Raw genomic sequence first — 22290 nt, 5'->3', positions numbered from 1 at the left:
AAGTGCCAGATCCACACTGCTTTTAAATCCCTTCATGGATGGTGACCCCACCACTGCCGCAGGCAGCCTGTGCCAGGGCTTGACAAACCTTCTGATGAAGAAATTTTTCCTAATATCTCATCTAAACCTCCTTGGCACAATTTGAGGCCACTTCCTCATGGTTTATACTACAAATTTAGAGTTACGCTCCTTAAATTTCCTCCTGTTTTGTACTAGTGTGAGGCGTCTAGCCTAATACAGCCTTTTGCTTTACTAAACTGAGTATGGATTAGGATCCTATTTTTGTCACTTGCCTATATGAATATACCCTCTGGTTCCAATAGGACAGTTCAAAAGATGGAGTGAGTTATATCTTGTAGGTATATAGTGGTTTATTTTTAATTGAGAAAGAATTTTTATGGGTGCTAAGCTTTATTTTCTGCATTTCAGAGCAGTAGGAAATCTGGTTCTGAAAATGTCTTCCCATTAGAACTGAGATCATTTACTGTGGTGGATCCTCAAGGTAGTGCCTGCTCTCTACTCAAGTGCAAGTGCATGGGCTTTGGAACAGGACTGGTTCCAGATGGCTGAGGACTTACACTGCAAGCGAGGAAGTATTTTCAATAAACATGTTCTAGTATGCGTGAAGACTCTTAAAGAAGAGGATCAGAGAGTCCAAGCTGTACTACTCCTACAGGACAAGATAGTTAATTTTCAGATTTTAAAAAATACATATTTTCTGTTCTTGTTAAGCTCTACCTCACTAAAGGAAATCATTTTTGTTTCACACAAAGCCTTCTTTGTGCAACAGGAGAACAGCAGTGGAGTTCCAGCCTCTTCTGCCTGTTTTCTCGTTCTGCAGAGCACATGTGAGATTCCAGGACAGGGTAGGCTGACAGACGTGTGTTGACCTGGTCCAGGAGGTGAGGGTGTTGCACATCTTCACCAGCCTCAGCAGGTCAGCCTTGTGTCCGTGCACAACTATGCAAATGCAGCGTTGGTGAAGTATTCTTGGGATGTCTGGTCATAGTCGAGCCTTTTTTCTTTAGGGCAAAGAAAGACAGAAGTGTCTCCCATGACTTCTAACCTACTGTGACACCCTTATCACTAAGATAAAGTGACTCCATTAGCAGTGCAAGGTTACATAGCCCTGACATCTGTGTACCCTGTAATCCCTACGTATAGAACTCTTGTCTGTAACCAATGGTGATTACTTTTCTTTTTGCTCTTTGGAAACATAATTTACCATGTTAAGGAAGACCTTTGAGTTCTTCACAAAATGAGCTTGTAAGCTCTAGATCTTCACTTTATTTTGACAGAAAAGTAGAAATGTCTTATGTTTCTTGGATTACTGTTTTATAATCTTAACTAATTAAAAACAAAATCCAAATTCTGCCTTGGCAACATTTATTCATTCAGAATCCCAGAATTATCAAGACCAAGTTACTAATGATAAACTTTAATAGAATCTTGTTGTGTATGTTACTTAGCAACATACTGTTTAGAAGCTTGTCATGGTTTAACCCCAGCTGACAGCTCAGCCCCACGCAGCCACTTGCTCACTTCCCCCTTGATGGGATGGAGGAGACAGTCGTAAGGTAAGAGTGAGAAAACTCATGAGTTAAGAACAGTTTAGTAATTAATAATAATAAATTGTAATGAAAATTGGGTGGAAACTCATTTCTGTTGTGATAATCTTTTTATATTCATTGCAGGTTAATCATAGGCTGGATTAATCAGCAACCCACTTACAAAGTCTGCTTATGAAAAATGCTGTAATGGCTTTGTAATTGTAATGGTTCCACATCTTAATTTTCCCTGAGCCCTTTGTATGCCCCTAAGTAGTGCTCCTTTAGTAAGGCCTATGTCTCCATTTTAGGGCAGAGTGTAATTGATGGAAATCCTGGGAGTTAATGGAGAGTTAACACAGAAAACCCCAAGGTGTTTGGCCTGACAGGCAAGTGCCACTGTTGACGTGGCTGCAGTTTCCTCAGACAGTGCCTGCCTTTTGGGAGGAAACTACCCTGTGACTCAGCACAGACACTAGGGAAGGGCTGTGGTGTTTTGGTTTGTCAGGTTGTTGGTTTTTTTGTCCTCACCTTTAGTGGAAACTTCCAGTATTTTTCTTTTGTTTCCTCTGACTTTGTGCTTATGGTGAGTCAAGAGCGGGACGACTTGTCTGCTGTGAAGATCTGTTAAAAAAGAAAGCTGGTTTACTTCCCTTTTTACCTTACCATTTATAAGTCTCTTATTGGAAGAGCTCTCTTTTGGAACCAGTACACGAACCAAATCCGGCTCTGCCAAAGCCTTCAGATTTGACTTGGAGGGCACGATGCCTTAGTTCAGTTGCTGTTGCTGCAGAGTGCCTTGTGCCTTTGCTGCCGTGCCACCAGGGGCTGTTACTGAGCGTTGTCGTCTTCTGCCGTAGGCAGGTGCCTGTCACCTGGAAATGGTATTTCGGGAGCTGCTGTGGAAGATTTGAGAGCCAGAGGTCATAGGAGGCAGCGACGCACGAGCGAGCACAGCAGAACCTGTTTAGTCGCAGCCTAATTATCACTAGAGGGAGCTGGTGGAATTCTTGGGACTCTTCGTCTTCTGAGCACTGGCAGAAAGTCCCGCGGGCAGGACCCGACCCCAGAGGAGACGGCTGTGTGAGGGAACGCTGCTCTGGAATGAACACGTCTGTAGTTCTGCAGCGTTAACTTCCGTGTTTTGGTGCACGAGTGACACGACTGCTTTTAGCTGTAATTATAGTACAAAGGAAAACTCCTAATTCAGGAACTTAGTCTTTCCCCACCTTCCAAGCCAATTGCAGTTCATTAGAATGGCACCACATCTTTGAGTTTGAAGGACCTTGTGAAAGGAGCAGCCGCACTAAAGCACCGTGTCTAGTACAGGCACCGTACGGCAAACAGATGTTTTGCAGATTTACACACAATAGTCTCAGTTGTGTTGTTCCAGTATGTTACCTTAAAAAAAGACTAAGAATTAATTAACTCATAATCAGTATTAAATGGTATTTTCTTCTGCTTTTCTCTGTTAAACGTTGCTCAAGTGAAAAGGCATCTTTGGTGGTCTGATTTATTATTTAACCACAGTTTTTAATTGTTGGGGGGGGTGTTATTTTTTGAATAATTTTTAATGATGTTTTGAGTTTTTAATAATTCTGTCCTATTAAATATGTATGTTACCTTTGTATAGCATTTTTGAGGTCTTGATGGACCACTTGGAGGAGCATGACAGAAATAGTTGGCTTTGTGATTGACAGCCATTTTAAGGGCTAGCCGGTAGAAAAAATTCAGTGCATTGTGTATATGTTGTTAAGTGGACTTCAGAGTCCTAACTGAAATGATGATAGCAAAGGTTCATGGAAGGGTGGGACTGAAGTTTAGGAAATGATCTTTCAAAAGTCTTGTGGTCATGTCTGATTTGCTTTTCTCATAGTGATTCAACTACTACCAATACTGAAAAATAGGCAAGGACAGGCAGCATGCTGCAGTATCAGTCATGCAAAGGTGAAAGACACGTTCAGTCTACACATTCAATTCTGCATCCTTCTGCTATGGAATCAATACATAGACTGTTCTCAGCCAAGCAGCAGTTGTGGGACTGTTCAGCAAGAATCATTTAAAAAATTTGATATGAACTTACTAATGGCTAATTCCAGAGGCAAGACTGTGTGAGCAATGCATGAAGCATATGCTAAAGAAACAAAACGGGGAATGAATTTCTTGGGTTTCTGTTTTCTTCCCTTTTTTTTTAAGCCTACAGATCTAAAATATGTGGTATGATAGGGGTGATCTTTTTTTTGCTAGATTGTAGCCTCACTACCCACAGGATCACTATATGAGAAACAGAAAGGTGCTTAATGTCTGACTTGAGTACCACAAAAGCCAAGACATAATCGTGGTATTTTTTGTTCCATGTTCTCAGTTGGCTGTCTTTTACTGGATGCCTGGTTTGTGCAGGTTGCTGCAGGGAGTGGGAGACATCAGTGGCACATGGTGAGTCTGAAGACTCTGTTCATCATGCTGGGCTATGCAGAGATCGTATGCTGAGCTAATGCCAATTTTCAAATCCATACAGCCATTATAGCAAACACACACTGTAGAGCAGAGGATGCTTATGGTGATGCAGTGATGGTAAAGCCTCACACTTGTTTAATTTTTGCAAGAATGTCACACTTTTAGGGATAGACTAGAAACAGAAAATGCAAACCTGTGTGTAAATAGTACAGTACAAGGGAAACAAACTTTTGTTGGCTATTTTGCATGGCCAAGGTTTTGCCCACAGGCTGTAGCAGAAATAGAAATAGCATTTGATTGTCCTATGTCCTACTTTTAGCATCATAACGCTGTTGTAAGAATTAATGAATGCAGGCTACAGCATGGTTTTTGTATGTCACCAGAAAACAGTTTTTGAAGTGGTTTATTTGATCATGGCATTGCAAGTCTATGGTAGTAATAGTTGTTTTTAAGTAAGGTTTATGGGTTCTTCTTTAGAGGGAGGAATTTCTATACACTCGTTTAGTTCCAGCTCTGCCCTGATTGTAAGCTTTTGAGTCTCCAAACTGGTTGGTTAAATGTCAAAACTACTTTTGTTGCATCATTGCTGACTCCTCTTAGGTCAGCATTGTTATTAATAATTAATTCTTCTCTGTATGTGTCAATGTGTGTTGTTGCATAGAAGTGTGGGCAGTCACTCCAAGCTGACTTCTATGGCTCAGATCAGTTTTCTCTCTCAAAGTGGTGGCAGAGGTAGCAAGCAAGCTCACGCATGTTACAGCTGTGTAAGGAACAATTGCTCTCATGTGCTCGTGGCAACAGGTGGTTGCTCGTACTCATTAAGTAGCTCATTAGTTCATCTGAGGAGCTGTGAGGTAATTAATAAAAGTAATCTAGAAACTTTCTTCTGTCTGTGGCCAGGAGACCACAGGCACCAAGGACTTCATGGGGAGCACTTTCCTCTCATGACCGTCCAGGTTGAGTTTGGCAACCAACGTGCATTTGGGAGGTGGAGAGGACAGTCACAGCTACAGCATAGTGTTGTTGTGGATGATGGCTGGAAAACACGGGCGATGCATCACTTGGACATGGAGAAATGGACGGGTCAAAGGGAGTCAGGGCTGTTCTAAGGTCACCAAAGCTCTGCCTGCATAGCTGGCCATGAGCCTGTCCTTAAATTAGCCAACAGGTGACTGCACATTCCCGGTACTTTCCCAGCAGTTGTCTGAGCTAGTATTGACCTCTGTGAGCAGCCACCTACTAAACAGTAAAAGAACAGATGAGAATGGCTTACAAGGGAATACAAGTGAGAATTCATAACCTCTGTCAATACACGTTATGTTGCCCAGTCTTTCCAAATGCATCAGTGCAGCCCTTGGTGTTATGACTGTGTCTCATCTGCAGATGCCTGACAGTTACCACACCCTGCCAGTGCTTTCACAAGAAGCGTTTCCCTCCATTAACCTTTTACTGATGGTGGGTGGGACCAGAAGTTCTGCAAGAAAAGTTTAATATTGAGCCTTTCTTGTAGAAACTGTAGCATAGTGTGTCCAAATGGCAGTGGTGTTAGTGAGGTCCCCTTGATTCACATCTGATCAGGTTTTATAATTTAAAAAAATTGTATTTGCTTCAAGGCTTCTTATTTGTTTCTCTCTGCATTGTTTTCAAGGCAGTTGGAAGACATGTCATGTGTCTGTTTCAGCAGTGTCTCTTGACTGCTGTCTTTTAGCAAACTGTGCCCAGGGGTGTCTATAAGGCAGCATAAAGCAGTAGGACTGACCATTTGGTATGTTAGAAGAAACTATTGGGAACATTGTTGCATGTTATGTTTTTTAATCCATTTTTCTGGCATCTTTAAGTCAGGAGCTTGCTTATATTTGCTTGGAAAACATTGATGCAGATGTTTTATCCTTTATCTAGTTATAAGGAATGAGAACCTGTTCTGGTGCTAAAATAGTAAAAGAAAAAAGCCAACAACAAATCATTGAGTTGGGGAGGATTAACAAACTTAGTGCTGGGGACTTGGCATAGCTGAGCTATAGAAATCTAATTTCCATGAAGGGAACAGCAGCCAGACTGTTCTGACAACGTGGCAGAGGGCTGAGGAAAGAGGGTTCTGTGGCATCCTCAGCTCACAGGAGTCTTACAGCATCAATGTACAGCAGGTTCAAATGTAGTAGCCCAGTGTCCAGCCGGGGAAACTGAGCTTGGTTTGCCTGACCCTGTTGCTGACAGCATGCTGTCTGGTGTCATGGGGCTGGGGCAGTCTGTCCAACTGGATACTTATTTTGCAGATAGCCTTCCTCCCGCCCTGCTTGATTTCCTCTTTAGTGGAGGGATGTAGGTGTTTCCAGGATTACTGTTGGCACTAAAATATATTAATGGAGTTCAGGTATCAGCTTTTTTTGTGTGGCACTTTGCTGTTGCAGCTCACTTTCTTCTGTTGATTATGATGAAATCCCTTTGGGAGTCTGGTTCAGGGTGGAGGTGCTAGATGTGGTTGTAATTTACTTTTGTAGGAGAAATATGATACTTCCCAGTTTTCTTTTTCTTGATAAAATTCTGTGGTCTTGTGGGGTTTGGGTAGGGGCTTTTTGATAAACTGCTCCTCTTTACAATAGGTAAACTTAGGACTTGTCCAAAAATATAGCAAGTGTTTCCACTGTTGAGCTGGAGAAAGTAATTTCTGTTATTTCTGTTGGGCTGATTGAGGAGCTGATACAGAAAGCTGGAGAATATTCAGCTTTTCAGAGCTTAAATGTAGAGAGCTCTTCTACTGTTTTTGAGATCTTCTGCTTTTTGGCATCAGGAAACACTAGTTTCTTTCTAACATCTCCACTTTGTGAAAGAAGTAGACTTCTGTCTTCCTGCTGCAACAGAAGAGCCAAAGCAACAAGGACTGTTGAGGTGGGGGAGTTGTTTTATAGAGGGGCTGCTGGATCCTTCCATGTGAAAATAGCCTTGGTATTAGATACCTCAATAATTGGACAAGGCATCTAATTTTAGCCACTTCTATGCATGGAGGTTTAGTGTCCTGCCCTATGCAGCACTGTTCTGCTGACAGACTTTAACCTGCTGAGTTGATGACCTGGGGACACAAGCCAGTTGCTGTAATTGTTTATGAACCGTCTTGTCCTGCCAGGGGAGGATAGGGAAATCTTTGGCAGTGGTCCTACCTGCTGGACCTTAGTGTGCTATCAAAATTGCTTCACTGCCCCTTTGATGATCTTGTCCTTCCTGTACCACACTGTTATAGGTACTTCTAAGCCAGAGCTGAGGGCTGGACCTAGGATCTAAACTTAGGATTTAGTCTAGACTTCTATTGGATTTAATAACACTGGGTACTGGATTTTAATACGTGTTCTTTGTCTGTGGTAGGCATCAGAGCTACAGAAATTGTCCTGTGAGAGAGAAACAGTGGAGTTCCCCATGGGCCGTGGGGAAGCAAATGTGAGAGCGTACACAATTATCTCACCTCTCCAAGTGCAAACTCTGTGGTTCTTGTATAAAAGACTCCAAACCCAATTCTGGTTTTGTTTACACTAGTGTAAACTCAGATGGTGCTGGAGCATGTCACAGGCTGCCGCTTGGGCCCTGCTCTTTCTCAGGTTCAGAAGCCTGTGTTTGCCTACTGCTTGTCTGTGAGTACATTTCATAGTTTAAAACTCAATATGCCCACGATGCATTCCAAAAATCCACTGCTGCTCAACTTGCCAAGCAGTAAAATTAGGATTTATGAAGCAAACAGACCCACAAAGTAAAAAAACCTCAAGATTTTTGTAATCTATATGAACTACTATTATATTGTTGGAGGGGTGTTGGTTCTAACTGCAGCCTGCAATGCCTCATATGCTTTATTTTAAATATAGAATTGATTTTAAATATAGGAAGTTCTTGATTACGCAAAATTTTATTTCAATCAAGTGTTTAGAAAACCATTAAGTAGGTTCTAAATAGAACAGTTTTTGAACCTATGTCCCTGTGGCCGTCTGTATGCTGTGGTTGTTGAGGCGGGAGGAAGGGTATTGGGTGGGGTGTTTTGTGGAGGAGTGGTTTGGGTTTTTTTGGTGTAACACAATAAAAGGACTTTTCAGTTGAGCAGCCATCTCCTTCTGCAGAGGAAACTTGCAGGTTAATGTTTATGCTTGTTTTAGTCATCAGAGGTGAAGTGCACAATAATGGCCAGCCTGTGTTTCTACAATTGGAGGATATTTCTCATGATGAAGGAAGTCTCCAAGGTCAGCAGCTACAATACCCGGAGAAGTTACGTCACAAACATCACAGGCCCACAGCTGCACCAGGCTGCTCTCTCCCCACCCCTTCCCCCCGCCTTTTCTTTTTGTACACTCTCTCTCAGCTTAAGTGTTGCTCACACCTCTTGCAAGTATACCATGGATTTGATTTGGGCTTGTGTTTGCTGTGTTATTTAGCTGTTAAACACCCCTCCAAAAAAAAACCAAAACCAAACCTGAATGAGTGCTTTTGAAAAAATCTCACTATAGTTCTCTGATATCCTGTACATTCCCAAATTCAGTTTGTCTACTTCTGTTTTTGCAGTGAGAATTATGTTGTACTGTGATGATAGTAGCAGAAGCAGCACCTCCTGGATCTAGTCTGGGCCTGTGCATTTTACCTCTTGTCATGTGATGAGAGTGGGCATGACAGCTCACACCTCTCTGTTGAGCTGTGTATATGTGAAGAAGAAAACTTTGGGCTGTTTTAGCAAAATCTGCATGAGGGAAAAGATAAAAGGCTAGATCTTAATTTTTATAGGTCACTTTGTATCTCTCTTTACTATGCGAGTTAATCTTACTGGTACATGTAGTTCTGGAAACTCCTGATACAATCTATTTCTCTCTTGGTACTTTTGTGTGTGTGTGTTTCTATACATGATATTTCAGTGCAAGGACTGTCTTTTATAATCCTGCTTTTTGAAAGTAGTATTTTTCACCAGTGGTTCAGCTATTACCAAGCTCCTTACCAAATGGCTATTAATCTAAATTCAGCTTGTCTTATAATGGCAAGAATAAGGACACTCCTTAGAAGCCTACCTGTTAATTTTATTTGTTTTCTAACCTCCTGGTGAGGTTTGCCGTTGTTCCATCAAAAGGACAGCACAGTGAGAGATTGCTCTGCGTACTCCTCATTGCTGCAGACCTTATTCTGTTTATACCCAAAACTCTGACTCAGTACTGTTGATGTCAGCTCAGTCTTTCCCTGGCTTCATGTTGTTCTGAATCAGTCTATAAACCTAAAATTCAAAGCTTCTTCTAACAAAGAAAACAAAACCTTTTTTCTTCAGTTCTCAACAGAACTTGTGTTGTGGTTTAAGCCTGTTGTTCACGTCTAATCATGTTCACCAGTGATCATTTCAAGCATCATATATTAGAGTGAAATTACCTAGTATTCAATATTTCCTTGATTGCGTTTGGTTCATCAACAATTACTGCATTTAAAAAGGGCGGTGGCGTTCTGCCGTCCCTGCTCCCTCGCTCTGCAATTGGGAAGGGTGGTTAGGAAGGGTTGTAAACGTCATCCAGGTAGCTAAGGTAATCCCTGGTATTTAAGGAGGTGAGAATAAACACTGGTCTTCTTTTAGGTGTGGACAGGTATGAGATTGACTAGTCCGATCCAACCTAAGGAGAATTTGTAAAGCTGAGGACATGTGTTTTGGAAGGTGTGCTAGATGTGTTGGTTATAAGTTGCTCATCCTTGCCCTGCTCTGCATCGTGGCCAACATTTTACTTTATTTTCCCAATGGCGAAACAAGATTTGCTTCAGAGCATCACCTTGGCAAATACGTAGAGTGCCTTCATGGCATTCTAGGTGGAGGCTTTCTGGTAAGTAATGACCTGGTGGCTTTTTGTAAGTTTATTTTGGAGCTATTTGGTATGGCTCTTCTTTTACCAATTGCATTAAATAATTCATATCTCATCAGCAGGAAACTCTGTAGTTGTATAAAAAAAATTAGCTATATTATCCTAGAGGTGTTATTAATTACTGTTGGTTATCTTATCTGCAAGATTATGTCAGTTTAAAGCTAAAAAAATCATAGGGTCTAGGTCACAGAATCCAAATGCAAGCCAAACCTCTCAGCAGGTCACAGTTTGCATAAAGGGTTAATTTTTTTTTTTGTTATTGAACCATTGTCCTTTTAAATCTCCCTAACTAACTAGCATTTACTTACAATTCCTTAGTTTCTGTTATCTGAGAGGTTGACAGTTATTTCTCTGCCTTAGCTACTTATTGGACTTGATGATTTAAGGGTTGGACTTGATGATTTCAGAGGTCTTTTCCAACCTGGTTGATTTTATGATTCTATTCAGAGGAATCGAGTAGCAGTTGTCAAAGCTTTGCATTTGAGTAACAGCAAAGGATGAAGAATCGAGTATGTTCATTATATGATATTGTTAATGTGAAGCTATTATTTTCTACCTTTTCAGTTTTGTGGACCACACTGTAGCATATTTAACTCCCCTGACTCCAGGCTTCCTTTTTCATCTGCTTTTAAAAGGCCTCAGAAAGAGGCTACAAGTCCTTTTCAACCCTTAACATTCTGTGATTCTGTGATCTTAAGGCATCTGCAAATCACAGGTTGAAAACAATTGTGCTCTATGTAGTGAGAGGAGTTTACAGTGTGTAACAGCCCCATTGGAACCTAGACTGAGATTTGCAAAGACTGGGCTTCACGTAGAGAATAATACAAGTGAAATCAATGGAACTGCTCCTGCAACACACTTGTACAACTTCTTCTGGACCTGCAGCACTGGGGCTCAGCAGTAGGTTTGAGTAAGGGCTGACAAGTATGTGTCTGTTCAACTGGATAGTTCTTATTTTAGTTTCTTGTTAAATAAGTCTATGCAGTTTGCAGGTAACTCTTTACTCTTTCTGTATGATTTTCCAGAGTACTCCTGGGTGTAGATTCTTTGTAAGTGGACTCTATTAAATAAAGTGCTGTTTGTGCTGGTGGGAGGATCCTCTTTTTAATCAGCTCTGCTCCTTCTTAATTTTATGCTAAAAGCTCTGGAGTATGGATAATTTATGTTTCTTACAGATAGCTTCTGCTCTGTTACTTTGCATTTCTGTCACTGGAAACTGGTTGTGAAAACTTGGAGAAAGGTAGATATCTGTAATGAGATGTTTGCCTGAATTGGGCAAAATATTGCTAGACTTTCTACACCAGTCAGACTGGTTTGTCACACAAGCAGTGATGACTGCTCTTAAGTAACTAGTATATTGGCAGTAGCTGTTTTTTAGATAAATGAGACATCTTGTAGGCTCATTTAGCAGAAAGTGAATGCCTTCTTTTGCAAAGCATTTTGTTTGCAGGATACAGCCTTAAATGTGAACAAAAGCTTTCAAAGCTGAAATACTTTAAATGGACCAATACATCAACAGGCTCTTTCTGCACTTAAGTGCTGTGTGTAAACAAAGTGGCAGTAGAAATACACCTGTCCTGGGGTATCCTGGCAAGACGACTACTGTGTTAAATAGGAGTAAAGCTGAATCACCTGTACAGGCTGACCATCAAGAAGTAACATAAATGAATGCAGTGTGAGCCCGTGTTTTATCTGCCCTCTCTGTGCAACCAGAACGAACGCTGTGTTTGCTCCATACCCAGGTACTCATTCCAGCTGCAGTGTTCATTGGGCTGCACAATGGGGACTGCTGTGGCTGCTTTGGCCATGGGGGCTGTGGGAAGAGCTGTGTGGTAAGTGAGCCTGTACACCCCAGTCCCGGCTAGTCCCAAACACAAGATGATGGCTGTGCTGAAAGTTCATGTTTGTCTGCTGTGCAGATGCTGTCCTCGGTTCTGGCAGCCTTTGTTGGGATCCTTGGCTCTGGATACTGTATAATCATTTCAGCACTGGGCTTGTCTCAAGGACCATATTGTTTTACCCACCTACAGAGAAACTGGATCTATCCTTTCACTGATTCCTCTGGAGGGTAAGTTGTCTGTCCTTGAGGATGTTATATCTTACCCCATGTACACATGGGCTTTATTCCAGTACCTTTCAGCAATAACCAGTAACCATATATCAAGATTCATTCATAATTTATGCTTCTCGCTCACTAAGAGCTAAACAAATGGCATCAGTTACCCACACTGCTATAATATGAAACCAAATCAATAGAAAAAAAATATAATTATATATATAGTATATAATATATATACTATATACTCTATGAATATATTATATATATATAATTAAATCTATATGTCATATACTGTTCATGTCCCTGAACATCTCTAACAAAGTATAAAGTTTTATGACTTTGAGGGATTTTCAACCTATGAATAGTGGTTGTTATGAAATTTGTCATATGATTTGTGTAAGAGTCTGCTTTGTCAGGCTTACTTCTGAAGTTGCTTTGTGTTAGCATGAAGTGGTACAATGGCTGACAGAGCTTAAGGAGTGTTTGGACGATACTGTCAGGCACATGGTGTGACTCTTAGGGATGGTCCTGTGCAAGGCCAGGAGTTGGACTCGATGATCCTTGTGGGTCCCTTCCAACTCAGCATATTTGGTGATTCTGTGAAACTTTGCATGGAATAAACACTGATTTTTCTGTTCCCACTTGGAGTGAATATCCCTGGTGCAGTTACAGACTAGGCATAATTTGGTTCTAGTGTATGATAAGCATCCGCTCTGACACAATGTTAATACACTTTTAATTGCTGTGTACAGGTACTTGTTTGAGTATAACAAGTGGTCTGAATGTCAAGAACCTCAAAACATCGTGCAGTGGAATGTCACCCTCTTTTCCATCCTCCTTGTCTTGGGAGGAATAGAGTTCATTCTGTGCTTCGTACAGATAATCAATGGCATTCTTGGAGGACTGTGTGGGTTGTGCAGTCACGAGGAGGTAAGTCGGTTGTAGTTATAACCCCGCTTCTCGGATGAACATGAAACAGTATTATTACTGATGCTACTGTGGAGTCTTACTCAGCAGTTACTTTTTAGATATTCATAAGCAACAAGTTCCCTGTGCAACAGATTTTATAGCCCTGTTGTGTTTAGCATTTTCATGTAGTGTTTGGCCACGTGCGTTCAGCTGATTTTTCAGCTCTCACAGTGACATTAGTCTGCATGGAAGCAAGGAGCTGGAAGGCTTTTGTCTGCCCAGTGGCACATGTGATCATCAGCACTATATGGGTGATATAACTGAGACACTGATCTCTTGGTGGTTGTGGTCTTTGCCTAAACCATGGTTGCATAGTGTGATACTTGTTCTAACTATATTGCATTAGCCTTGTGTTTTGCCCACAGCAGCTCATAAACTACTGATAATATGCTTCATGTAATGAAAACTGCAGCATCCTGGCCTTGCTTAGTAAAAGTAAGATAAGAGAAGGAATTAAATTTTTCAGCTAATAAAATCTGCAGACAGGTCTGAAGGGTTTTTGAAGGTGGATTTTTTTGAGTGAGGAAAGGGAATTTCCTCCAAATTTCTTTAAAACCTTGTTAAACAGTTTGGGCATATTGCTAAAATCAGTATCACAGTGGTAGTGTTGGCTTAAGGTATGAACCAGATATCATTTGTATCACACATTGTAGGTAAGAATGTGTTTCACATTTTTAATTGATATAGTTGAGTGTTGGGGCTTTTTCAAAGCTATTGCTGTCTTCTTCCTCCTGTCTTTCATGGTCTAACTGCAGTACGGAAGAGGCACGCTATGGTTGTCTAAATTTGGTCAGGTTAATTTTTTCATTTATATTTGGGACACAATATTAGCATTCTTTCCATTAATATGTTAATATGTTTCTTTCTTTTTGTTCCCCCTGCAGACATATGTTTGCTAGAAACCTGACAATGCATTGACGTCGGTGGGTGTGTGTATAATGTAATGAGTATTCTGTGGATTTTTTTTAAACATTCCATGCATACTGAAATACACATTGTTGTCAAACTGTGCTGTTGCCATCAATTTAACTGACTTGGGGCCAGCCTTTGTTATTGGAGTCATATGCAGGTTTGTCACTAACCTGCCTGTACTTAAAGGCAAAATGTATCCTGAATTTCTTTGGTTCATTTTATCTTAGTACGGGCAGTTGCCTGAACACATCACTAAAGAGGCTTTATTTATTTTTTTCTTTATACTGACACAACGGCTCTGTACTTTATCTCGCTTTCCCAATAAAGTTACTCTTTCATTCTGATCTTGGAATGAACACAAACCAAATCTAGTCTGGCCTGGATATAAATGAATACTGGGGTTTGGGTAGATACATGCACTTCACCTTTTCAGGATTTTTCTGAACTTCCCCTGTATTTCACAAATAAAGATTTATATTAAAAATACCCATCAGGTGTCAATGATTCCTTCCCTGCCCATGCTGAAACACTGCTTGCCTGGTCTTGGAGTAAAGGACAGTGGTGGCATGAGAATGTGGATATAATGCAGTCAGGTTATAACCTGCTTTTCCTCTCCAACAGGCTCTGCCAGAGTGGAACTGCTTCACTGCTTGGTTTGGATCATTTAGCTGAATCAACAAAGGTTCAGCAACAGCTCTGTGACAGATACAGCCGCACATGTGGAATCCTAGTCCTGGCTGGCAGTTCCCAAAGGGGTCCCTGTGCAGCTGAATCCAGCTATGAGTCCTCTCTTTCCCCCCCAAGGGGGATCACCTTCTGACTGCTCCATTACAGGAGCATTACAGGACACAAAACAAAATGTGGGCCTGACTCTTGTTTTTTACCTCACTCAGTAGACCCTCAGGCCTCACAGTGTTGGGGGAATACAGTCCAAATGCAGGTCAGCAGAAACAGATTAATCTGAAATACCTGACTTCACCAGTAAGCAGCCTGGAGGCATCATTGTAAGCTACTGTGCAAGAACCTCTGACGTATAGCTTGTAGCATATTAGAGTGAATGTTTTATCACAAGTAAATCTGAATAACGTGCTGCCAACAGCATTGCTGGCAAGGTCAGTATGCAGCTGGTAGTGGCAATTTTCAAGTGAAAACCAAAATGTGGCGTGCTATTTACTTCAGAGAAATGACTCTCACTTTTGGTATTTAGCTGTTAATGTTGTCTTTGAAAAGAGGCAAGTTGATTTCTGTTTATGGGAGAAAAACTCCCATGGGTGTCAGTGCATCCTTAGGCCATTTGTAACTAGGAGGATGGTCTTTAAAGGTAGCCAGAAACTTGAGAGGTATCTCGGGCTGTCCACACAGTCGAATCTGCCCTGTACAAATGAGTATCTGAAAAAAAGAAATTAACTGCGAAAACAAAATTGTACACACACATCCACAGCAGCAAAAGAGCTCACAGATGGGAAGAGTTTGTGTTTAGAATCTCAGGAGACATGATTTTTGCAATAGCATTTATTCATACCTAAATACATAGAAGTAGTTGAGAGTTTTAATGACATTTGTTTGTTGTATTTATCCCTGTCTTGCTCTGCTATGGGAGGAAGGAAGGACAATATGTGCATGCACATGTGTATACAGACAAAATTCCTTGCAGCTGTGCAATACAGTGTCTTTGTATGTGAAGAAACACTGTTTGAAAAAATATCTGCAAGTTTAAATGGGTGTGGAAGGAGAGAAGCTGAGAAGAGGATCCCCAGTGGAGCCAGGTATAATGCCATGCAACTCAGAGATTTTTGCCTTTATGCTTGCATAATGGTTATTTGTCTTTCTGGTACACACAATTAATTAAAGAACTGAAACAATTTTAGAAATTGCAATAGATGGAATGACTAGGGTAGATTAGGATTTAAAACTTCAGCTCAGATCCATGTAGCACTAATGCACAACACTGCTACTCATTATTTATGTTGTTATGTAAAAAAAGGACAGTTGGATTCCTTTGTTGCCTGGTGCCTAACACAGTGTTTTGGGAGGTTTATCAACTATATTGTGGAGAAGCAGTTGGTTTAGGTTGTATTCATTTCAGCTGGCAGAGAAGTCACTCATCCAGAGTAAACATGACTTTTCGGTAACAGTCTTGGCATCAACTCATGGATAATGACAGCAACAGGAAAGCAGTGCTTGCAACACTTGGTAAGATATTTGAGAAACTGTCTTACAGATTTGCTTAATTCTTAGTATAGAATGGTTGTTTCCTATTCTAGTGATTTTGTGTGCCAGCAAAATAACCACACTATGATTTGGTATTTGCAGAGCTCAGTTTGAATACAAACTAAGTTGTGATCTGGACTGCTGTACTGCAGAACAAATGCTGCTTCAGGCATTGTTTCCCAAGTTAGTTTCTTCTAATCAGAAGAGCTTATAATAGAAGTAGCAGCAAATTTCGTTATAAAATAAGCTGCTTACTATTAATTTTGGCCTCTGCTTTTAGGAAAAAATATTTCAACCTGTTACATGATCTCTGAGTTTTTAATAAAAGATCAGTCATGAAGATTTGATGTGTGTACTTTTAATGCAGCTGTTTTCTCTGCTATATAAGGCACAGCGTTGATGACAGGAGTTCTGTCTTTGCCTGTGAGTCTGAAAAGGCAGGTTTGCTACTACTTCTGATTGGAGGGAGACCTGAAAAAAAGTGTCCATAGTGATTAGAGAGTAAAACAGGAGATATGGGAAGATCAAAATGAAACCTCTTAGAAAAAGAGGAGAGTCACAGCAGAGAAGGGTAGAAAAACAGTGTAATTGTGTGAGTACCACCATGCCCATTTCCTTGTGTGATCTCATTCAAAGCAGTAGTATGGTATTAGTTACAATATGCAATCCAAAGAGCTTTTATGAGATGATGTGAGAAGCCTCATGCGTGCAGAGCCTGAAACAGCTCATGAGGAAACAGAAGGAAAATATATTGTGACATCATTGCTTCTAAAATCAGCCTTCCTGCATTTGATAGAGCCCCATTTTTTTGTTGTCTGACTACAACTTTCCTATTGAGTAAAACCTAAACTCATTCTAGAGTTACTTTTCTGATGACTCACAGGGGTGTAGACTGAGGGCTTGGGTCAAGCTGTGTTCAGACCACTCCAGCTCTGTGTTACTGGCGTAGATGTTTAGTTGCTCAGGGGTAAGGGAATGATGACATGTGACAATGGGGAAGCTGCAAACAGCAGGCATTTCAAAAAAACAGCCAGACCTTTTGTCCTGCACAAGAAGTCACGTGTACGTAGGTTAGGTCTGTAGCTGTGCAAGCTCAGCTGTAAGCACAGAATGAAACAATTGGAGAAATAGCAGGATTTGATTTGAAAAACAGTTGAGCCACGTAATGCTGTGCGAAAGAGTAATTGATTAAAAGTGTGACAGTAAGTCTGCCTGGCAGTTTCTAACCAGTGTTATTTGGGCTTCTGTGCTCTCTGCACTATGGCCCAGACTCAGCCTGGTGTTTCTGTGCGACTGTCCCAAGTCAGCAACAAGTTTCCCCTTAGGGCTCTGTTACTAAATCTATCGTGTGAGGCAAAGTGTGGCCTTCTACACAGAGACTGAATATTTCTCATCTGACAGCCCCCTTCCCCATGCTGCACTGAGGCTGAACAACGTGCCTCTGTCACAAACTGTCTGTGTTACAGTTTGTATTCTGGGGCGGAGGAGGGCATTTTTGAGCAGTCACTAGGAAATGAGAGCTCTGAATTTCCTTCCTGAGTCTGACTCCTAGATATATTTCATTTGGAAGATCACAAAGGAGGATCTTTTAGAAGGGAAATAGCTACTTAAAGACGTGCTTAGACAGGACAGCGAGTTTACATAGCGATATTCATCTGTTCAGCTAACTATTAAGCACTTCTGTCCCTGGAATCACACCCCAGTCACTGGTTCCTGTGATATATGAAATGACTGAAACAGGCTGGGGAGGTCAAAAGACTTTTTATATTTAAAATCTTGTAATCTTTTGTTAGCTTAGAAGAGCAAAATTTCCAGAGTTCTTGAGAGATGGCTTTAGAGACATGTGGAAGCTGTTTGAGTTGCCTGCTGATACCTCTTGCACTTTGGAGTATTGTTGTGAACATCCTCCTGTACTTCCCGAATGGGAAAGCTCTGCATGCAGCCAGTTACCAGCTCCCCAGCTACGTGTGGTATTTTGAAGGGATCTGTTTCTCAGGTGTGATGGTAAGTGCTCATTCTATGGGTTTTTAGTGAATTGCATTCTACTGCAAATGATATTGGGTTACTCTTCAGCAGTGCAATTGTGCTTTTAAAGAACATATGGATTACTTTGGCAAAATCACCGTAGGCAAAAAACTCAATCAGATTAAAAAAAAAGTTAATATACTGAACGACAAGCTAGGTAAACTATTTAATGTGTATACTATTTAATGTGTATACTATTTAACATGAGTGATTTTGCAGGGTGCGTTTTTTTCTGCTGTCTTTTTGTTTATGCGTAATTTACGCTTGTATTATGAAGGTAGACACTATGTTGATTTAGTCCTCTAGGAAGGTTGAATTAGAGCTCTGTTACCAAAACAAAATGAAACAAAAACTTCTCGTAATGGTTCAGATGTTTTTAAGAGCTGTATGTAGTCCCGTATTTAGAAGACTGGATTTAGAAGACAGTTCACAATGCATCAGATGCCACTGTTGTCAGGTTGAATACAGAGAATTGTCTCGCTGTGATTGTCATAGTAGGATTTTCCCCATTACATTTGTAGTATGTTCACCTGCAGTAATAAACTACCATGGAGTTGCCCGCTGTTCATGCTGTTCCCTATCTTCATAAAGAGCTGTATACTCAGGGATAGAAAGCAGTTATGTGATCAAAGTGCATTACACACAATCAGTGCTTAAAAAGGGCTCATCTGCGTAAGTGAGGTTTTTTTATGAAGATGCTGAAGAGAGAGTTACTTCTTTTGAAATTGTGTATTCTCCATAAAGCAGAAGAAAAATCTTATCTTTTCTAGCAGAGGAAAAAACCTATCAGACAGAGGATTGAAACAGAAAAACAGTTGCAAATTTGGGAAAAAGTTAACTGCAACAGTGATATTGATATTTTGAAGCATTTTTAGCCTTAGGATTATTACCAATTTATTAAAAATGCATATGTCATTGTGTTACCGACAGGTCAGCAGCATGCAAGAGGATAATGCTATGATTCAGAAACATTCCCTTCTCATATTTCCCCTTTCAAACTAATGCCTCTCTGAGTGACAGTTTGTGGTTCTGGAGTCTAGATCCTATTTATCAAAATGATTCTAGGATCAAGCTGAAATAATGCAGTAGTCTGAGAAAATCAGTATAGGTACTTGACAGAGAAAACACATGAAAGTCCAGGTGAATTTAATTAGCAGCTTGCACTACTGACTTTTTCTAGCGTGACTGTGTTGGTAAGGAAGGCAATACCCTGATCCGTGTACCTGTGTCAGCAAGAAGCTGTTGAACTGATGTGGTTGTATCAATAAAACATCCTTCGTTTCGTTGGTATTGATTCTCTTACTTGTGAACTTGGTTTCATTGTTTCAGGTTCACTAGTGTAGCTGCGCCCAAGCTCTTAGCACTTTACTCTGGTGAGAGACACTGTGCTCTTGTCTTTCAAGCACAAGTACAGTGACAGCCTAGTAAAGCCACTCCAGTTCCATGTGTGCCTTGAGTAATTGTGCTCTCCCACAGATCAGCTTTAAAATCTCAAGAGAGCACAAGAAATGCAGTCCGTGCTTTCCATAGGTAAAGGAGTCTTTGGCTTAGTATCTGCAGTCATCTCACTGACCTTATGATGTCCCCTTACAGATCCTTCTTTTGGCAGTAATTCTGATGACACTGGAGTGTAGCGTATTCTATCGGTGCTGCCAGAGTGAGAGCTGTAACAAAACCTACAGAGTGAGTCTATGTTTTATATCTCTGCATCTCCTTAGCTTTTGTTTTGAGTGCCTTCCTGCTCCCATGGTTCCAGCACATCCTTCTGCCCCCTCTACTGTTCGTTTTCACTTCCTTTCAAAGAGAAGGATTCTAAATTGGGTTACAAGGTCACAGAAAGTGTAGCTTCTTCCTTCTGATGCATAAGCAGGATGAAAGAAAACTAGACACATACTCCCCCTAAATCCTTGTAAAATAAAATAAGAATGTAAAAGGCCTGAGTATGTCAATAAAGTGCCCCAACTAAATAGATTCATGCCTTTGCCTGTCTTATTTGGAAGTTATTTTTTCCACTAATGACTCAATATATGCTATCTGGAATGCAGACTATTTAATACATGGTTGGGTTTCCTGTTGTATTTTGGGAAAAATTTTACAAAACTGCAAGTTTAAAAAAGCCCACCCAAACAATATTGTAACTTATTATGGACCTGTCTTAAACAATGTCTTAATCTTTATTTTGCTTGTGTGTGCTTTTACTATTCTTTACCTGCTATTTTTCTTTTTGAATTTTGAATATTGAGAAAATCAAATGTGAAATTCAGCCCCAAGGAAGTAGCTAGGCAGACTGAATGACTGTTTGCTGTGGACACTGCCCCTCAGAGTAATATTTCTCTCTCTTTATTCCAGAGTTTTATTTCAATTGTACTAGCCCTGCTTGGAGTTGCTTTCTCAGGATACAGTTGCATCATTTTTACCCTGGGTTTGATTCAAGGCCCTTTCTGTAATTCATCAAGTGGATGGGATTATATTTTCAAAGACACTGCTGGGAGGTAAGGAACATCAGTGTAACTCTTCTGCAAGGAATTGTTCATCAAAAAAATAGTCAGACACATTTTTCTTACTTCACACTGGTGTTTCTCTAACAGGTACCTCACAGATTACCCTGCCTGGTCTCGATGCACAGAACCTGCTAACATCGTGGAGTGGAATGTCATTTTACTCTCCATTCTCATAGCTCTCAGTGGGCTGCAGCTGATCATCTGTTTTCTCAAAGTGGCTGCCGAGTTGAAGCGAACGCTCTGTGGGACCTATTCTGTTTTTGTCCAGGTAACAAAACATCTGAGGTTAATTTCTTCAGCACCTCCAGGTCAGTTTAGCTACAGAAACTTCTCCTCCTAGTTGAGGACCTACCCTTTTGGTTTATGCATTCTCTGTGCTAGTGCATTTTTTTTACCAGAGGTTATGTATTGATAATACATTTTTTGTTTCTGATTAATCTGCTAATTCTTTGTGGTATACAGGAATTGGTGGCTGCTCACTCTGACCTTTAGGGCTAGGACTGAGAAAAAAAAAAAAAGTGGCTGGAAATTCAGCACTGATGCCAAGTCCTTTACCCCTATGTCAGCAGAGTACTTTGCTGAGCACCTTTCTTCAAGCATTCCATTTACATTCTTACCATCATTGCTGTGGCTTTCACAGCAATGATGAGATTTGCACTTCCTTTTTTATTTGCAGGCTGGGATTCTCTGAAAATGGGAAGGAAATTGTCACTGCTTCTCCCCCACCACCAGAAAAAGAGAGATGGCCTGTCCAACATCCATGGTGGTAGACTTGAGTGCTACAAAGACAAATGAAACCTTTCTCTTCAATCTTTGTCTCTCAAACCTCTCTGCTTCGGATGAAGTTGTTTGAACTGTTTGACATCTACACTTTATTTTGCCTGTCTTGTTGTCCCTGGCAGGGACTCTTCAATTTTTTAACCTCCAACTTGTTGTGACAGTAGGGATGTTTGAATACCATGGAACTACTTTTGTATTGAAACCACATTTCTTTTTTTTAATAAACTGCTGTAGAACTGCTTTCATACTCCCCTCTCATTGCTTAGACCATATGAACATTTGTAGTTCCGTAAGGGCCTGATTCAAAGCCCAGTATATCAGGAGGGGTTGTTAGTGCACTGCATGAAGCCATGATTTCCTAAATGACTGAATTTTAGTTACAGAGAGACCATGATGGCCATGGAGGGCAGAGCTTACCCTGTTCCTTCCGTCTTGGAACTTCTTAACTGCAGAAAGCAATTACTGAAAAAAAATCTATGAAGTCTTCCTGCAGCAAGAAAGTTAGCCAGGTCTGATTGACAGATTACATACACAGCTCTGAAGTCAGCTGTGCTATTGGTACATGTTAGTAGCTGCACAGGGTTTCTTTTCACTTTATACTCAGAGGCAAAGGTTTTTTTCATTTTAGTCAAGTATGGTGTGACTTGACGGAGCATATGAGGAAAACTTGTGAGGACCCAGTGCTTGCTTATTAATGCTCTTCTAAGTGACCTGATGCCCTGACCTTGCTACAAGGGAAGGCTAAAGTTCCTGACAGTAATGATCAGATGAAAAAGAATAATCTGTATTAAATTAGCAGCTAAAAGGTACTTTTACTTTCTCAGAGAATTATTATTTCGTTCCCAGTGAAAATTCAGGGATTCACAATGAAGTGGACATCTGGCTCATTTGCAGGTGCATGAGCAAGATTTGGCTGTATTCAGCACTCTGATTGTGAGAGAATGAACACCCAGTGGAAAGAGAAATATGGA

General features: G+C 40.7%; 2 protein-coding genes and 1 long non-coding RNA gene across 6 annotated transcripts; 2 read left to right on the top strand and 1 right to left on the bottom strand.

The window, feature by feature from the left end:
• Positions 1-361: 361 nt before the first annotated feature.
• On the bottom strand, positions 362-2331 carry LOC120324975. The gene is made up of 3 exons (XR_005566722.1): positions 2266-2331; positions 2079-2171; positions 362-1022 (listed from the first exon to the last, which is right to left on the bottom strand). It is a non-coding gene; the product is annotated as an uncharacterized LOC120324975 (long non-coding RNA).
• Positions 2332-3863: 1532 nt separating this feature from the next.
• TM4SF1 (transmembrane 4 L six family member 1) lies at positions 3864-13848 on the top strand. 2 transcript variants are annotated; one of them, XM_027716200.2, is made up of 5 exons: positions 3864-3983; positions 11605-11694; positions 11782-11930; positions 12674-12851; positions 13775-13848. In XM_027716200.2, exons 1-5 carry the CDS (start codon positions 3903-3905, stop codon positions 13787-13789), a joined length of 513 nt encoding a protein of 170 aa, XP_027572001.1. In that variant the 5' UTR covers positions 3864-3902; the 3' UTR covers positions 13790-13848. The 2 variants fall into 2 exon arrangements, with proteins under 2 accessions (XP_027572001.1, XP_027572017.1); XM_027716216.2 differs by lacking the exon at positions 3864-3983 and adding an exon at positions 7484-9823.
• TM4SF18 (transmembrane 4 L six family member 18) lies at positions 12868-21560 on the top strand. 3 transcript variants are annotated; one of them, XM_027716181.2, is made up of 6 exons: positions 12868-15568; positions 17807-18017; positions 19632-19721; positions 20388-20530; positions 20627-20807; positions 21216-21560. In XM_027716181.2, exons 2-6 carry the CDS (start codon positions 17841-17843, stop codon positions 21228-21230), a joined length of 606 nt encoding a protein of 201 aa, XP_027571982.2. In that variant the 5' UTR covers positions 12868-15568; positions 17807-17840; the 3' UTR covers positions 21231-21560. The 3 variants fall into 3 exon arrangements, with proteins under 3 accessions (XP_027571982.2, XP_027571987.2, XP_039245900.1); XM_027716186.2 differs by lacking the exon at positions 12868-15568 and adding an exon at positions 15583-16980; XM_039389966.1 differs by lacking the exon at positions 12868-15568 and having other exon boundaries at positions 15583-18017.
• The last annotated feature ends 730 nt before the right edge of the window (positions 21561-22290 follow it).

This window comes from Pipra filicauda, unplaced genomic scaffold (assembly GCF_003945595.2).
Source record: "Pipra filicauda isolate LSUMZ 115617 unplaced genomic scaffold, ASM394559v2 scaffold78_size3787270_pilon, whole genome shotgun sequence".
Lineage (NCBI taxonomy): Eukaryota > Metazoa > Chordata > Aves > Passeriformes > Pipridae > Pipra > Pipra filicauda.
The sequence above is the reverse complement of the archived record's forward strand: the minus strand, read 5'-3'. Positions and strand labels throughout refer to the sequence as shown.

Bases quoted from the DNA above. Each gene is read 5' to 3' on its own strand.
- TM4SF1 (XM_027716216.2), top strand. From the start codon at position 9,647: ATGTGTTTTGGAAGGTGTGCTAGATGTGTTGGTTATAAGTTGCTCATC. The intron at 11,695-11,781 runs GTAAGTGAGCCT...TCTGCTGTGCAG, and splicing joins GCTGTGGGAAGAGCTGTGTG to ATGCTGTCCTCGGTTCTGGC. The intron at 11,931-12,673 runs GTAAGTTGTCTG...TGCTGTGTACAG, and splicing joins TTCACTGATTCCTCTGGAGG to GTACTTGTTTGAGTATAACA.
- TM4SF18 (XM_027716181.2), top strand. From the start codon at position 17,841: ATGGCTTTAGAGACATGTGGAAGCTGTTTGAGTTGCCTGCTGATACCT. The intron at 18,018-19,631 runs GTAAGTGCTCAT...GTCCCCTTACAG, and splicing joins TCTGTTTCTCAGGTGTGATG to ATCCTTCTTTTGGCAGTAAT. The intron at 20,531-20,626 runs GTAAGGAACATC...TTTCTCTAACAG, and splicing joins TTCAAAGACACTGCTGGGAG to GTACCTCACAGATTACCCTG.